General features: G+C 64.3%; 1 protein-coding gene across 1 annotated transcript; it reads right to left on the bottom strand.

Moving 5' to 3' along the window:
- Nucleotides 1-90: 90 nt before the first annotated feature.
- On the bottom strand, nt 91-11,887 carry SCARA3 (scavenger receptor class A member 3). The gene is given in 9 exon segments (XM_054196500.1): nt 91-135; nt 6,477-6,515; nt 6,517-6,687; nt 6,689-6,915; nt 7,653-8,696; nt 9,214-9,312; nt 9,870-9,989; nt 10,064-10,123; nt 11,646-11,887. Coding segments are annotated over 9 exon segments (1,812 nt in total). The 5' UTR covers nt 11,653-11,887.
- Between the last annotated feature and the right edge of the window lie 5,502 nt (nt 11,888-17,389).

Consider the following 17,389-nt stretch of genomic DNA (forward strand, 5'->3'; position numbering starts at 1 on the left):
TTTGGGATGTCTTAATATGTCACCATCGCTAAGAATGCCAAAAAAAAAACCCAAAACAAACCCAAAAAAGTGAATGCTGACTCCATTTCTTCAGAACCAGGTTGGTTCTCCCAGCAGCCTCTGTGCCATGGACAACTTCGGGAAGGAGAAGACCCGTACGTCCGCGCATACATCTCTTTTTCAGGGACGTGGGTGGAAGGAAGCGGAATTGACTTGCGGTTCTCCAAAGACAATGATATTTATTCTAGGGAAAGGGTTTGGTGTGTAGCTTTTAATCCGACGGGATTTAAAGAAAAGAAAACCACTTGGGGCTGTCTCGCCGCTGTGCTGGCAGCGGGGTGACTCGGATGTCGCCGCTAACTCGGTGGGGACATGAACGCGACGCTGCCGACCGCCCAACTCTCGGAACGGGTCGGCAAAGCTGGGGGGCGACCCCTCTACAACTTGGTGGCGGGGGGGGGGGGCGGGGGGTGGACGTTTGGCCAAGCTCACGGCCGCTTTGCCGACCTCCCCAGCCTTCGCTGGCCGTAAATCTGGTGGCTCCTCGTTAAACACGGAGCTCCAGATGATGAAGATGGAGCTTGGCTGTTGCTGGAGCGCAGGACCGCCGGCTGGGGTATGTGCCGTTAGCACGGAATGAGGATAGCCCCGCGCTGTATTTTCTTTGAAATTACGCTTGATTTCGGGGCTGTTCCTTGAAAACCTTCTCTGGTTTGTGAAGGAGAGTTGAGTCTCGCGCAGCGTCCAGGCCTGTCCAGGCCGGAGCTCTTGCCTGAGCGCTCGGTAAGGTTTTGTGGCTAAGTCTGTACGAAAAGGTCACGATAATCCTTGCGGCGCCTGTGTCTATGTCACGATTAAATTCATAACATGCTGGTAAAACGTCCTGCTCGGGGGGGGGTCCCCTGGTGTGCTGACACCTCTGAGAAGGAGGGGAGCTGTGAGGGTCTGGCAGTGTCTGCTCGGGCGGCAGAGGCCGTGCAGAGCGTGGCCGTTCCGGAGGAGGGATGGCAAAAATCTGTGAAAATCAGGTTTTGGGGTGCGTCTCTGGGTGCTGCAGCCTCGGCGGGTGGGGGAAAAGCCCCTCCGCCTCTGGCCTTGCTTCTCCCCACTGCGAAGCGAGGATGTCTCCTGGTGCAGGGGGGGATTTTGGGGGGGAAATAGGCAAAAGGGAAGCGCACCCTAACGAGCCGAAATCTTGGGAGCCTCATCAGAGAATTACGGAATTATTACAGCAGAAAAAAAACACCCTGCCACGAGGGCAAGTCCCAATAATGCGCTTAAACTTATTTTATGTGCCTCGTAGCGTCTGCCCCCTTCCCTCTGGGTCCCCAGGGTGCGGGGTTGGGGCTGGGGAGGGCGAGGAGGGTCCAGACCCTCATCAGCCCCCGGTTCCTGGCTGGGAGGAGGATGAGGATGGTGGGCTGTGCATCCCCTTGCTGCTCGTTCGCTGTCTTGGCTCAGGCTGAGCTGAACCCGGGGTGACTCCAGCTAACGCCACCCCAAATTCTCTGCCGTGTCCCACTTCTTTTGGGACCTAGTGTGCAAGCTGGCCCTGGGCGGGGGGCTGATGGGGAAACTGAGGCACGGTGCAGCACTGGGTTTCTTCCTCCCTCCCAGCTGCCCCTGGCAGGGGCAGGGGAGAAGCCAGGAGTGCGGGAGGGCCACGGGGGGGCAAGGAGCTGGTGGGACACCGTCTGGCCCCGCAGACTCGCCGTGCCTGGGCCTCCCCGCCATCAATGGGCCCTTTCACGGGCCTGCGGTGTTGGCCGGGGCCGGCGACCTGAAGGTTGGTCCCGAGCGGCGCTGCCATCGGCACCGCCCGCGGCCCCAGCCCTGCAGCTGCGATCTGTTGTGCTTGGCTGCGGCGCCCGCCGTGGCGCCCGCCCGGCGGCTCCCGTGTCCTCCGGCCTTCAGCGATGGGCCATGGTCCCTCCGCGGCACCGCGTGTCCCCGGGCACCCTGAGCGTGGCTGCCCTTGGGGTTGCGTGTCCCCAGCACCCTGTGTGTCCATGTCCATGGGGCTGTGTGTCCCCAGGCACCCTGAGCACGGGCTGCCCTTGGTCTGTGTACCCCAGCACCCTGTGCATCGATGTCCCTGGGGCTGCGTGTCCTTGGGCACCTCGTGCATGGCTGCCCATGAGCCACATGTCCCCAGGCACCCTGTGCATTGTTGTCCATGGGCTGTGTGACTCCAGGTTATCCTGTCCCTCGGCTGTGCATCCCCCCGCACCCTGTGCATGATGTCCATGTGTCCCCAGGATCCTGTGCGTCGATGTCCCTGGGGCTGTGCATCTCCCCGCACCCTGTGCATGATGTCCATGTGTCCCCAGGATCCTGTGCATCGATGTCCCTGGGGCTGTGCGTCCCCAAGCACCCTGTGCATGATGTCCATGTGTCCCCGGGCACCCTGTGCATCGATGTGCTTGGGGCTGTGTGCCCTTGGGCACCTCGTGCATGGCTGCCTGTGGGCCGCATGTCCCCAAGCACCCTGTGCACAGCTGCCCATGGCCTGTGTGTCCCCAGCACCCTAGGCATTGACGGCCATGTGTCCCCAGCACCCTGTGCATTGCTGCCCATGGGGTTGTGTCCCCACCACCACCCTGTGCATCGATGTCCACGGGGTTGTGTGTCCCCACGCACCCTGTGCATCGATGTCCATGGGGCTGTGTGTCACCCACACCCTTCTACATCACTGCCCGTGGGCCACATGTCCCCAGGCACCCTGTGCATCCCTGCCCTTGGGGTGTTGTGTCCCCAGCACCCTGTGCATCCCTGCCCTTGGGGTGTTGTGTCCCCAGCACCCTGTGCATTGATGTCCATGGGCTGTGTGTCCCCAAGCACCCTGTGCGTCACTGCCCATGGGGCCACCATGTCCCCAGGCACCCTGCGCGTGGCTGCCCAGGGCGGGAGGTGCTGTGTCCGCACCGTCCTGCCGCGACACTGCCTAGGACACCCCTTGGGACGGGCAGGGACGGTGAGAGGCTGTGTGGCCCCTGCCGCCCCGCTCCCCTCCGTGCCCACCCAGCTGCCAAGAATAACCCCCCCGGCTGCCATCAGCACTTCCCGCCCGGCCCTTCCCCGCCTCCGCTCCTCGTTTATTTATTAATCTTGTTGCTCCCAGCTCTGGAATCCCATCGCCCACCCTCGCCATCGCCCGCAAAGCGCAGCTCCGGCCGCTGCCGGGGGGGAAAACCCTGCCCTTGCACATTTTTCGCAGGCTCAGGGAGGGGGCGGCCCCCCCATCCACAAACACTGGCACAGCCGCTGCCCATGTTGTGCTAAGGCTGTTCCCTGGCCAGATGTGCTCCGGCTTTCCGCAGACGCAGGGGTTTGGGAAGGGGTGAGAAGGTTAGAGCGGGGGTTGCAGCGTGGTCAGGTCCTACCTCGTTGGGGGAAACTGAGGCATGGAGGGGTGGTGGGCATGGCTGAGGCTCCTGCACCGTGGCAGAGCATAGGATCATCGAATCACGGAACGGTTTGGGTGGGAAGGGACCTTAAAGGCCACCCAGTGCCACCCCCTGCCCTGGGCAGGGACACCTCCCACCAGCCCAGGTTGCTCCAAGCCCCGGCCAACCTGGCCTTGAACCCCTCCAGGGATGGGGCAGCCACAGCTTCTCTGGGCAACCTGGGCCAGGGGCTCACCCCCCTCACACCAAAGAATTTCTTCCCAATATCTCATCTCAATCTCCCCTCTTCCAGTGTAAAACCCTTCCCCCTCGTCCCATGGCTCCCCTCCCTGCTTCAGAGTCCCTCCCCAGCTTTCCTGGAGCCCCTTGAGGGACTGGCAGGGGCTGGAAGGTCTCTGCGGAGCCTTCTCTTCTCCAGGCTGAACCCCCCCAGCTCTCTCAGCCTGTCCTCCCAGCAGAGGGGCTCCAGCCCTCCCAGCATCTCCGGGGCCTCCTCTGGCCCCGCTCCAACAGCTCCGTGTCTCTCCTGTGCCGAGGCCCCAGCGCTGGAGGCAGCACTGCAGGGGGGTCTCCCCCGAGCGCAGCAGAGGGGCAGAATCCCCCCCTCGCCCTGCTGCCCACGCTGAAGGTTCTCCCCTGCCCCCAGAGGCCCAGCAGCACGAACCCAGCCACTGCCTGGGGTCCCATCAGCATGTTTCCCATCCATGTAACGAGTTGCCAGGTCTCTGCCCCCACCCACCTCCTTCTCCGAGCCCCCACCCGCCCCCCCAACCCGGTGCTGTCTCTGCAGCCGCGGCAGCTACACACCAGTGTTAATAACCAGCCCCGGCCTGTTTCGGGGCTGAAAACAGGAAACCGCTTTGCCAACAGCAATAAACCGCTCGGGCGGCCGGATCCCGTGCCCCGGGCAGGGCTGGCTGGGCCGGGCACGGGGTCCCTGTGCTGGGGGGGACGGGGACGGTGGGGCTGGCCTGGCTCTTATCCCCAGTGCCGCGACGCTCCTGGCACCAGCACCCCCCCCTCCGCTGCCCAGCCCCCTGCTGCAGTGGGGTCACCCCACAGCCAGGGCTCGGGGACCCCGGGTTGGGCTGGCGGAGGAGGTGGTCCCTTGGCCCCTGGTGGCCTGTGTCACCGGGCAGCCTGGGCGGGGAAACTGAGGCACGGAGCGGAGCAGCAGGGTCCCTGTCGGAGACCACGCCTGCACGCGCCCGCACACACGCGTGTGTGCACATCTACGGGCACCCTCTGCCTGCGCGCGCCCCGCGTGCACGTGTCTCCTCACTCGCGCACACACACGCACACGTGCGCTCACTTGAGCACGTGCACACGGTCACGCACACGCGTGCACACATTCATGCCCACGCGTGCACCAGCGACACTCATGCACACCGACTCACGCACACATGCTCACACACGATCATACATGCACACACATGGTCACACGTGCACATACATGTTCACATGTTCACACACGTGTTCACTCATGCACACATGATCACATTCATGCACACTGACTTATGCTCACACCTGTACACGCTTGCACACACATGCTCACACAATGCTCACACACGCACACACATGCACACATGTGCACACACGCGCACACATGTGCTCACACGTGCACACACATGCACACACATGCTCACACACGCACAGACATGCTCACACATGCACACACATGCTCACACGTGCACACACATGCACACACATGCTCACACACATGCACACACACATGCACACACGTGCACACACATGCACACACACATACACACACATGCTCACACGTGCTCACACGTGCACACATGTGCACACACACGCACACACACATACACACACGCACACATGTGCTCACACGTGCACACACATGCACACACATGCACACACATGCTCACACGTGCACACACACATGCACACACATGCTCACACGTGCTCACACACGCACATGCACACACACACGCACACACACACACACACGTGCACACACACGCACACACACGTGCACACACATGCACACACATGCACACACACATGCACACACACATGCACACACACACGCACACACATGCACACACACATGCACACACATGCTCAGACGTGCTCACACGTGCACACATGTGCACACACACGCACACACACATGCACACACACGTGCACACACACGCACACATGCACACACACGTGCACACACATGCACACACACATGCACACACATGCACACACACATGCACACACACATGCACACACATGCACACACACATGCACACACACATGCACACACACATGCACACACATGCACACACACGTGCACACACGTGCTCACATGTGCTCACACACGCACACACATGCAGACATGTGCACAAACATGCACACACGTGCTCACACGTGCACACACATGCACACACACATGCACACACACGCACACACACGCACACACACGCACACACACATGCACACACACGTGCACACACGTGCTCACACGTGCTCACACACGCACACACACGTGCACCCTCACGCATGTACACACTCACACACATGTACAACACCCTTCCCCCTCCCCATCACCCCACCCCCAGCAGCCGCGTGGCTCTGGGCGCCCCCCTGCACACCCCCCTGTGCACCCCCCTGTGCACGCCCCTGTGCACCCCCCTGTGCACCCCCCGTGTCCCCCCCCGTGTCCCCCCCGTGTCCCCCCGCAGGAGCCGCCTGTCCCCATTCAACTTTATTGTGCCGGGAGTACACTGGGGACACCGCGGGGGGCTGGGGGGGGGGGCGGGGGGGGTGTGGGTAGGAAGGGCACAAACCAGCTGCGCCCCATCCCTCGGGGACCCCCCCCCCACCCCCAGGGACCCCCCCCACGCCGGGGATGGCCGAGCCGGAGCCGGCAGCATCCCTGAGAGCCGGGGACCAGCCCCCGCACTGAGGGGGGGGGGGATGACACACGACGGGGACCCCCATTTTCCCCCCCGTCCTGCGGGGGATGCTCTGGGGGTCCGGCGGTGGGGGGGCGGTGGGGACAGGGCGGGGGGTTCCTGCCACCTTGGTCCCCTGGTTGGCAGCAGGCTGGGTTACTGTCCTGGGGGGCCGGGGGGGGCCAGGCAGCCCGGGGGGGGCCACGCAAACCGGGGTCTCCCTTGGGGCCAGTGGGGCCGGTCTGCCCCACAGCCCCGGGGGTCCCGGGCAAGCCCGGTTTGCCCTGGGGGCCGGGGGGGCCCACTGGCCCTGGCACCCCAACAGGTCCGGGGGGGCCGGGGTCTCCCTTGGGCCCCCCCCAGCCCCCGGGAGCCCGATTGCCCGAAGCTGCCCTTGGCACCCTTGAGGCCGGGGAAACCTTTCAAACCCAGGGGACCCCTTTCCCCCTGGGGGCCGGGGGGTCCCGGGGGGCCGTGGAGTCCTTGGGGTCCCGGCAAGCCCAGGTTGCCCACGTCGCCCTTCTCGCCTTGGCTTCCTGGGGGGCCCTTGAAGCCCACGTCGCCCTTGAGGCCGCGGGGGCCCGGGAGGCCGGGAACACCTGGGGGGGGAGAGGAGGGGGTGAAGGAGAAGCACTGGGGGGAGGAGGGGGGCAGCACCCCAAAACAGACATGTCCCCAGCCCTGAAGATCTTGAGGAGACCAGGATGGGCTGAGCCTGGTTCCCCCCGAAAATCCCATCCGGGAACCGGCCGGGCTCATTAATTAGGGCAGCCCGGTAACAATGCAGATGTGGCTCCAGGCCGGGTGGTCCGTGGTGGAGCGGGAAGGTGCCCCTGGGCTACGGGGAGCCACCATGGTGGAACCGGGACAGCCCCTGAGTGGAGGGAGATGTCCCCAGGCCACCCGGGCCACCGGGGGGAAGCTTTGGGCACCCTCATCCAGGGGCAGCCGTGCCCTCTCCACCAGGACCAGCAAGAGGGGGTCACTGGCACCAGTATACAAGCCAGCCATGCTGGAAGGATGGCTCCTTCTCCTCCAAGGAGACTTCAAGGTCACCTCCCTGTTGTCCCCGTCCCTCCACACAGGGACAGCTCTGCAAGGTGCAGCTCCATCCCCAGGACACTTCTCCATCCCTGGACGAGTATCTGGGTGCCTTCGTGCGCATCCCAACACCTCCTTGGCCTCGGCAACGGTGGTTTGGGTCCTCTGGGGTGCAGGACACTCCCAAGGAGCCCAGTTTCCACCAGGCTCAGCCAGTCCCCAAAACTGCCTGCCCAGCGCGCCCGTCCCCAACCCATCCCCGGAGATGGGCTGTGCCCACCAGGATGCGTCTCACCTCGTAAGACGGTGATGTTCTTCAACATCTCCCCATGCCGGACGTCCACCACCTTCATCTCCTCCATGACCATGGAGAGGTTGCGGATGTCAAAGTCCAGCCGGGCGCTAAGCAGGCTGTAACGTTCCCTCAGCAGGTCCGTGGTGCCCTGGACCAGGCTGAGGGACTTGTTCAGATAGTAGAGCTCCTCGGCGTGGGTGTGGAAGCCCAGGGTGCAGGAGAGCCGCACGTCGTCCAGGTAGCGCAGCATGCTGTGGACATGGCTGTCGGTGGCGTTGATGTTGGCGAAGATGGTGCCGATCTCGATCTCGTGGGAGGTCATGCGACCTTCCAGGGTCTCGAAACGCTCGGCCGTGCGGTTCTGCGTGTACCTGTTGTGGTAACGCAGGTCGTTCATGTTCTCCTCGTGGTCATCCAGGAAGGAGGAGATGTTGTCCAGCTGCAGCTGTAGCCCCATCACCTGCAGCACCAGGTCGTGCATGTTCTCCGAGTTCTGGCCCACCTGCCGAACAGCTGCGCCCACGCTGCCTTGGATGCTCTTCACCAGCTCGCTGGTCTTGGAGGAGGTGGCCCGTAGCCCGCCGAAGAGGCGGGTGTAGTTCTGCCACTCGGTGACGATCTTCTGCAGTGTCAGCGTCTCCTCGTCCGTCTTCCTCTGGATGACCTGGATCCAGTCAGAGGTTTGCCCCAAGGTGAAGTTCATCTGCTGCATGGCTGCTCGGACATCGTAGCGGTCCTGGGCCAAGCCCTTGAGAGAGCTGTCTAGCTGGGAGGTGACCACCTGCCAACCCCCAACCTGGGCCAGGAACTGCCCCAAGCTTTCGTTGACCTGGCGGATGGAGAAGGAGCAGTTGTCCACCTCGCTGGTGATCTTGTTGCTGGTGGACGAGAGGAGGGCGTGGGTCTGGGAGGTCCGATCGAGCAGGATTTCTTGAACCAAAAGCATCTTCTGGATCTCCTCCAGCTCGCCCTGCAGCTTGGTGATCTCCTGGCCCAGCTGCCCCGTCTCATGGCAGAGGGAGCAGTTCCCTGAGGTCTTCTCATCTGAACGAAGGGCAGAGGGGGCTGTTACAACCACCCCGGCCCTCACTGGGCCTTGAGACCCTCCTGCTGAGGCCCAGAGCGGAGGAAGGAGCCTCATCATGGTTTGTCCTTGAAGACCCTGGAGATGGGCACCACAGAGCCATGGCTGGGACAACCCTGATGCCACCAGCCCGTACCAGCTCCCAGCTCCCACCTTCATCCTGCTCCTGCCATGACTGGGACAACCCCGATGCCACCAGCCTGCACCAGCTCCCACCCTCATCCTGCTCCCGATACCTCTGTGAAGCAACTTCCCCAAAAAGCCCAACCCCACCAACCCCACCCTGGGGTCCTCCACCGATCCCTCCCCAAAATCCTGGGAGATAAGTGGGGGTTCGGCTCTGAGGGAGCCCCAGGACCTGAACCGTGGAGATACTTCAGCCCCTGGCTGGCAGCACCGAGCAGCCGAGGTCCACTCACGTGGAGGGACGTGTGGTGCCGAAGCCTGGAGAAGACCTCGAGGTCCAGGTGCACTCACCCAGCCCCTGGAGGTCCTCCTGGATGGACGTGATCTTCTTCTCGTAATAGGCCTGGGCTGAGCTGATGTCGCTGGAGATGGAGTCAACTTTCCTGAACACTGGGGAGGGAAGGTGGGGGCTCAGGGGAGGTGGGGAGGAGCCATCGTCCTCCACACCTTTCCTCTGGGCTCACTCCCCAGTGAGGAGGATGGCCAGGGCTGGAAGTGGCTGGTGGGTGGGGTGGGTGTCCCAAGGGGACTTTTGGGTTCGGGGCTCGGATGAGGTCTACAAAGCATCTCCAGGGGTCACAGAATGTAGGGGTTGGAAAGGACCTCTGGAGATCATCTAGTCCAGCCCCCCACCAGAGCAGGGTCCAGCCCCGGGGAGCACAGGGCTGAGCCTGGGAGGCCGTTCCTTGCCCATGGAGGTGATGGAGTGGCAACCTCTGGGCTCCAGGGTGGTTCTTGAGGTCCCCATGGGGGTAAAGCCACCCCCTGGCAAGGTGGCATCACACCCAGGATCCCACGAGCATCCCAAGGGCAGGTCGGGGGGAGCTGGATGCTCCTCAAGGTGCTTTGGGGGAGTCCCATCACCCCTAGGAGTTGCCCCGAGGATGGCAGGAGAGAAGACAGGAGGGAAGGCAGAAGCTGGACCTCCCGGCCCTGCCCGCGCTCACCCAAGGCAGCCAGCACCGTCACGGCCACGATGAGGAGGATGGAGAAGATGTAGAGGACTTTGACAGCCGTCTGGAGGGAGAGGTTCTTCTGGCACCGGCTGCAGTTGGTCCGTGCCCTGCCTGGGCGCAGAGAGGGAAGGATCAGGCCCTGCCACGGCCCCTGCCCGCCCCGGGGGGTGGCCCCACGTCCTCACCGCTCGGTCGGGAGATGAAGGTCGGCATCTCCTCTTCCTCTCCTGCCGCCGGCTCCTCTCCTGAAAGCCAAGACAGGAGGGAGCTGAGCTGCCCGCGCTCGCCAGCCCCGAGGACGCCAGCGGGCCCTGGGGATGGCTGGGAAGCCACATGGCACCCATCACTAGCCACCTTCAGATGGCCGAAGTCAGGTGGTACCAGCCCGTGGGGACACGTCCCCGCTCCACCGCCAGCTTCTGTGGGACTCGGCTGGGACCTGTGTACCCCGAGACCATCAAATCGGGGAAATTTGGTTGAATTTGCCAAAAAAGTGGGTGACGGAGAAGCTGACGGCTCCCGGCTCCCAGCCCCGTCTCGCCAAAACCATGGGAGCAAAGAAAACCCCACGTCCCACCCCATCCCAGACCCCCATCCCAGACCCCCATCCCGGACACCCATCCCAGACCCCCATCCCGGACCCCCATCCCGGACCTCCATCCCAGACCCACATCCTGGACCTCCATCCCGGACCCCCCATCCTGGTCCTGCATCTTGGACCCCCATCCCAGACTCACATCCCGGACCCACATTCCGGACCCACATCCCAGACCCCCGTCCTGGACCCCCATCCTGGACCTCCATCCCAGGCCCCCATCCCGGACCCCCATCCTGGTCCTCCATCCTGGACCTCCCATCCTGGTCCTGCATCTTGGACCCCCATCCCAGACTCACATCCCAGGCCCCCATCCCGGACCCCCATCCTGGTCCTCCATCTTGGACCCCCATCTCAGACCCACATCCTGGACCCACATCCCAGACCCACATCCTGGACACCCATCCCAGGCCCCCATCTTGGACCCCCACCCCGGCAGGGGGGCAAGTTGGGGTGGGACAGGCGGTGGGCTGGATCCCTGCCGTGGGTCGGGCAGAGGGGATGCTCTCAGTGCCGGTACCCGACCCTGGAGGAGCCTGGGGGGGCAGAGGGACCCCCTGGCTCCCCAAAGCTCCCCCCAGCTCTGCTGCAGCCGAAAGCCCCCCACAGCCCCCCGCCACCATCCCAGCCACCCCCTGCCCAGGTCCCCCCCCCCCACCTCCTGTCCGACAGAAGGGGGGTTCCCAGCCGGGGGTGCCACAGGGGGGCCGCAGGCACGGCCGGAGTGTCCGCGGCACCGGCATCCCCCGCTTTATAAAGCCTGTCCCCCCCCACGCAAAGGCGGGCAGGGGGCAGGAGGGGGGCTGCAGGCGGGGGGGGGCGCTGGCTGGGCTGGGGGGGGCGGCGATTTCCCTCCGTCCTCCCTGGCATGGCCCTCCGCTCTTCGGCTGCCCCCCCGCCCCCCCCAAATTGTGCTTTTCTGCCCCACGGAGTCAACAAGTGACGGGCTCTGAGCAAGCATGGGGGGGAAGCCACCCCCCCTCCAACCCCCCCACACCGGGGCGGGGGTCCTGGCCATGGCTATGGGGAGATGCTGCCTGTGGGGAGCGGGGATGCGGTGGGATTCGGGGTGCCAGCCGCCCCCCGGCTCCGCTGCCCACTCCGGCACGGCAATCCCCTCCCGTCCCCCATGCCACCGGCTCCCCCCCACTACAAGGTTGCCCCCCACTCACCTCTCATAGCCCCCGATCCGGGGGGCGGTGGGTGCGATCCTGCCCCGTCCCAGGCCTCACCGCCACGGTTCCCGCATCCGTCTCTTCCCGGCGAACCTCAGTGAGCGGCCAGCATGGCCGGGGCTGCTCCGCTTCCCACCCCTGCCCCACAAGAAGCTCCCCAAACTGCCCCAGGAGCTTTCAAAAGCCCCCCCGGCGGCAGAGCATCCCCTCGGCCACCCGCTCGCCCATGGCCGATGCCCAGGCGGGATGGGGCCGGGTGACGGGTGACGGCAGAGTCCGGCCGGGCTGGATGCCGGCCACCGCAAGGCGAGGCGCTGGGATATGTGCTGGAGAAGAAAGGCTGGTCCCGCGCCCGCCCGCCTTCCCTCCAGCCCTAATGACTAACAAATGTCCGACCGACAGCCGGGACGGCCTCGCTCACACCAGTTTGGGGAGCTGGGGGGCTGGGGAAAGGGGGGATTGGGAGTCTGGCTTAGGGAGGTGGGGGGCTGGGGTCAGGATTGGGGGTTTGGGGACGTGGATCCGGGTCAGGGACGTGGGGAGATGAGTCTGGGGTCCTGGGTATGGCCCCTGGAGTTGGGTCAGGGATACGAGGAGATGGGTCTGGGGTCCTGCTTTGGGCTCCTGGATCTGGGTCAGGGACATGGGGAGATGGGTCTGGGGTCCCGCCCCTAGATCTGGGTCTGGGGTCTTGAGTCTGGCTCTTGGACATGGGTCAGGGACATGGCAGATGGGTCTGGGGTCTAGGGTCCCACTTTGGGCCCCTGGATCTGGGTCACGGACATGGGGAGCTGGGTCTGGGGTCCTGGGTATGGCCCCTGGGTTGGTGTCAGGGATGTGGGGAGCTGGGTCTGGGATCCGGGGGATGGCCCCTGGAGGTAAGTCATGGACATGGGAGCTGGGTCTGGGGTCCTGCTTTGGGCCCCTGGTTCAGGGTCATGCACATGGGAGCTGGGTCTGGGGTCCGGGGTCCTGCTTTGGGGCCCTGGGTCAGGGATATGGGGAGCTGGGTCTGGGGTCCTGGGTCTGGCCCCTGGGTCTGGGTCAGGGACATGGGAGCTGGGTCTGGGGTCCAGGGTCCTGCTTTGGGGTCCTGGGTCAGGGATATGGGGAGCTGGGTCTGGGGTCCTGGGTCTGGCCCCTGGGTCTGGGTCAGGGACATGGGAGCTGGGTCTGGGGTCCAGGGTCCTGCTTTGGGGTCCTGGGTCAGGGATATGGGGAGCTGGGTCTGGGGTCCTGGGTCTGGCCCCTGGGTCTGGGTCAGGGACATGGGAGCTGGGTCTGGGGTCCAGGGTCCTGCTTTGGGCCCTGGATCTGGGTCAGGGACATGGAGAGATGAGGAGATGGGTCTGGGGTCCGGTGCCTGCTTTGGGATCCTGGAGGTGGGTCGGGGACACGGGGAGATGGGTCTGGGGTCCAGCCCAGGGAGATGGGTCTGGGGTCTGGCCCCTGGACCCGGCTCAGGGACCGGGGTGCTGCGGTTCGGGGTCTGGGGTCCTGCTGGGACCCGGGGTGCTGCGGTTGGGGCTCCCAGCGGTTTGGAGCGGTGGTCCCAGTTCAGAGACAGGGGACGGGGGTGCCGTGGGGGTCGGGGGCGTTCGCGGGGGGGGGGGGGGGGGTGCTCCTTGCCCAGACCCCCTCCCCACCAAGCCCTTTGTGCCGGGCTGCTGCTGCCCTCTGCCGAGACCCGGCCGGGCTCCCGGGCAGCCTTCCTCCCCCCACCGCCCCCTCCTCCTCCAAGGGTCCCCCGGTCTCCTCCGGGGGGGTCCCCAGCCGGCCGGACCCCCGCTGCAGCCCCCTGCTTGCTCCAGCCCACGGCTGCCCCTCTCGTCTGGGTTTTATTACTCCATTTTCTACAATATTCCCCGCCCCCCCAGCACCTTCCTCCCCGCCATTCCCTCTGGCGTCCCTCATGGACATCCCCGTCCCGTGGGTTTTGGGTCCCAGAGCCCCCCTCTTGGCCATTTTTAGGAGCATTTTTGGGGTCTCCCTGCTGCTTCCCCGGACCGGCCAACGCTCTTCTTCCCACCCTCCTCATCCTCGGCGGCTGCAGTTTGCTGCTCTTCCTCAGCCCGTTCCAGCCCTCCCCGATGACTCACGGCCGGTGGAGCCGATCCAGAGATGTCCCAACTGGGCTCCATCCCGGCTCCCTTTGGCTGCGGCGATGTTTAACCGCTGCCTGGCTCCGGGATTGACCGGCCGGCCAAACGCCACCGGTGCTAAATCAGCGGCGGGGTTGCTCTCCTGCCTCCCTGACGCAGCGTTTGGGCTGCCAGCTGGCTGCAGAAGCCCTAAATAGCCTTCTGCTGGGGTGGCAGACGGGTCCTCGCCATCAGTCCTTGGGCTACCAGCCCCTGGGCTACCCGCCATCCAGCGCGGCTCCTCGTTTGGGGGTCCCAAGGTGAACCCCCAGCTCCTACCTCGCTGCTCCTCCGGCTAATGGACCAGGGCTTGGGGTTCCCAGGGTCTCTGCACCCACAGGGTCGCCCTCCATCGCCTTCATCTTTTGGTTTAATGGTTGGACTCGATGATTTGAAGGACCTTTTCCAACCTAAACTCTACAATTTTAAGCAGCGGAGGGGCTTGGCGAGCTACAGCCTGGGAAGCATCAGGAGGGATGAAGGCCAGGGACCCATGGCCCTCTGAAGACCATCAGGAGATCCCCTGGAGGTCACGGCCCTTTGAAGACCATCAGGAGATCCCCTGGAGGTCACGGCCGTTTGAAGACCATCAGGAGATCCCCCGGAGGTCACGGCCCTTTGAAGACCATCAGGAGATCCCCTGGAGGTCACGGCCCTTTGAAGACCATCAGGAGATCCCCTGGAGGTCACTGACGGGGGTTGGGACGCGGGTGTTGGACGCCAGTGTGGTGTCTCCTCTCCTCCTCCTCCACTGCTCCCAAAGACGGAATTCCTCAGTGCCGTGGGAGAACCCCCTGGGGTGGGCAGCGGAGCTGGAGAAGCCTTGACAGCTTATGATAAGGGAAGCATCCCTCTTATCTCTATTCTCAGCCCAAAGCCAAACCAGCTGCTACGAAGAATTTAACCCCGTCCCAGCCAAACCCAGCACAGAAAAGCAAGAAAACTTGCGGGTCGCTGTAAAAACCGTTTAATAAATTGAAGAAGTTGAAAAAGAGGGACAGGAAATAAAGAAACCAAACGCGTGATGCCGAGGCCATGGCTCACCATCTCCCACGGTCCCAAAGAAAAGCTGTCCCAGTTCCCTCAAGCCCCGCTGGACTGGGGATGGCAACACCATCCCAGTGCTCCCAGCACTGCCGAGGCCACAGTTGGAGCCCAGCACCGCGCCACGAAGAAAACCAACTCCATCCCAGTCTAAACCAGTACACCCAGCAACTCTTCCCTCCCCGTTACAGAATCATGGAATGGTTTAGGTGGGAAGGAACAACCTCTGAGCAACCTGGTCTAGTTGCAGATGTCCCTGCTCATGGCAGGGGGTTGGACTTGGTGGCCTTTGGAGGTTCCTTCCAACCCCGTCCAACCTGACCCTGAAGGTTTCCAGGGATGGGGCAGCCACAGCTTCTCTGGGCAACCTGGGCCAGCGGCTCACCCCCCTCACACCAAAGAATTTCTTCCTAATATCTACTCTAAAGCTATAGACCTGTCTTTGGACAACGTATCAAGAGGTTGTGCGTCACTTAGTCCTGCCTAAAAGCTCCCCAGCCCTGCCTAAAAGCCTCCCAGCAAGCCCAGTACACCCATTTTCTCCCCACTCCAGGATATCCGACACCCACAGACAGCAATCTCATGGAGGAGACGGCGGGGGGTTACGGCTATGGAGCATCCCCCTCCGTTCACTCCTCTTCGGACAGCGCGGCTTCGGTCCGATGCCTGTAGCCATCCTCATCCTCCTGCAGCCCTTTGAGCCAGAGGAGGACGTTGTCACCTTCGGGGCCGGTTTCCTCCTCGCATCCCCACTGCATCTCCAAGGGGAAGCCAGGAATAATCCCGTAGGGGCTCAACGCCTCCCCCCGCGCCTGCGTGGCTCTGCTCCCCGCCAGGATCAAGGGCAGCATCTCCACCCAGGCCTTGCCGGCCCCCCAGGCCGCCCGCTGCAGGGTCGGGGTGGCCGGTGGCCCCTGCTCGCGCTGCAAGACGGCCCACAGGAGCTTGACGCCGGACGTCTCCATCACCAGCCGCGTGACATTCCGCAGGATTTCTGGCACCCGCGGCATGTAGACGATGCGGGGCGTCCCATGCTGCGCAAAAACCCGCTCATAGAGCACCTGGGCCATCTCCTGCACCGTCCCCTCCCGCAGCGGGAAGGCTTCCACCCACCCCGAAAACTCATCCTCCACCACCAAGAGGGAGCCATGACCCTCTTCGGTCTTGGGGAGGCCGGTGATGTAGCCCAGATGGAGCTGTGACCACGGTCCCTCCGACCGCTGGGGCTGGACCCTGCCCGCTCCATCCCTGCCCGCAGCGCATTCCGGGCAGCTCTGCACCCAACGGGCCACCTGCCCGCTGTCACCTTCCCATGGCGCGACCCGCCGCACCCTCGCCAGCGTCTCCTCCACCCCCTCGTGCATCCAGCCATGACAGCGGGCGATTATTTCTTGCTTCTCGTACTTCGACGGCTCCCAAATGGGCTGGTTGCCCACGTCCCTGCCAGAAATCTCCCATGCCCTCCTGTCCACTTTCTGGCTCCACTTCTTCTCCTCTGGTTCCATGCTCCCGTGGCCTCCCAGGTACCTGATGTGCAGCACCTCTGGGTTGTCGTGGACCCACCGGAGGATGCTGGGCCACAAATCATCGCCGGAGGTGGCCCAGGGCTCCGTCTCCCGCTCCTCCATCTGGCTTTGCAACCTTTCCGCCAAGGACGGGCAGCTGGTGTACACGTAGAGGGGTGAGGAGCGTTGGTGACGGCGCAGGAGCTCCCCGAGAGCCACCAGCTCCGCGCCCAGCCCCGAGCCCTCCTTGGCCACCCCCAGCAGCCACCGCTCCTCCAGGTTGGCGGCGGCAAAGCCGACGGAGCAACCCTTCCGGGTGGCCAGGAACCACACGGTGGCCTTGGGGACGTGGGAGGGCAGCTCCTGCAGGGAGGGAGCGGTGGGGACGGGGGGGTGTCCCCACCCCTCAGGCTGGGGTCCCCTTGCCGTGCTTCCACCAGTAACCCCCCAGTTTACCAGCAGCAGGGACCACTGGTCCGGCTGCGGGTTTGTCCCATGGGACCCCAAGAGTTCGCCCCGCAGGAGATACTTGCACGGGGAATGGGGCAGCTGGATGAGGACGGGGGCCGGCCCCGTGAAGGTCTTGAACGCCTGCACGGCCCAGACGGCCGCCAGGCACCTCTTCTCCCGTGGCGGGCAGGAGACCTCCCGGGCCTTCAGGACGCGGGAGCTGTGGCACACCGGGACCAGCCGGCCCCGTTCCTCCTCCTGCAGCAAGGTGGCCCCAACCTCCTCGTTGCCGGTCGTCAGCCTGATAACGAAGGGCTGGGACCTATCAGGGAATCGCAGGGTGGGCGCCGCCTGGACGGCGCGTTTCAGGCGGTCGAGCGCCTGCTCCTGCTCCGGTCCCCATTCCCAATCGACCTGCCCCGCGAGGAGGCGGTGGAACGGCCGGGCCAGCTGCCAGTAGTTGGGGATGTAATCCCGCAAGGAGTAAAACTGCCCCATTAGCGAGCGGAGGCTGCCCACATCCCGTGGGGAAGGGGCTTTGCGGATGGCCTCCATCCTGCTGGCCTGGATCTTTCGCCCCTTGGCCCAGATCGTCATCCCC

The sequence above is a fragment of the Rissa tridactyla genome, chromosome 3, assembly GCF_028500815.1.
Source record: "Rissa tridactyla isolate bRisTri1 chromosome 3, bRisTri1.patW.cur.20221130, whole genome shotgun sequence".
Lineage (NCBI taxonomy): Eukaryota > Metazoa > Chordata > Aves > Charadriiformes > Laridae > Rissa > Rissa tridactyla.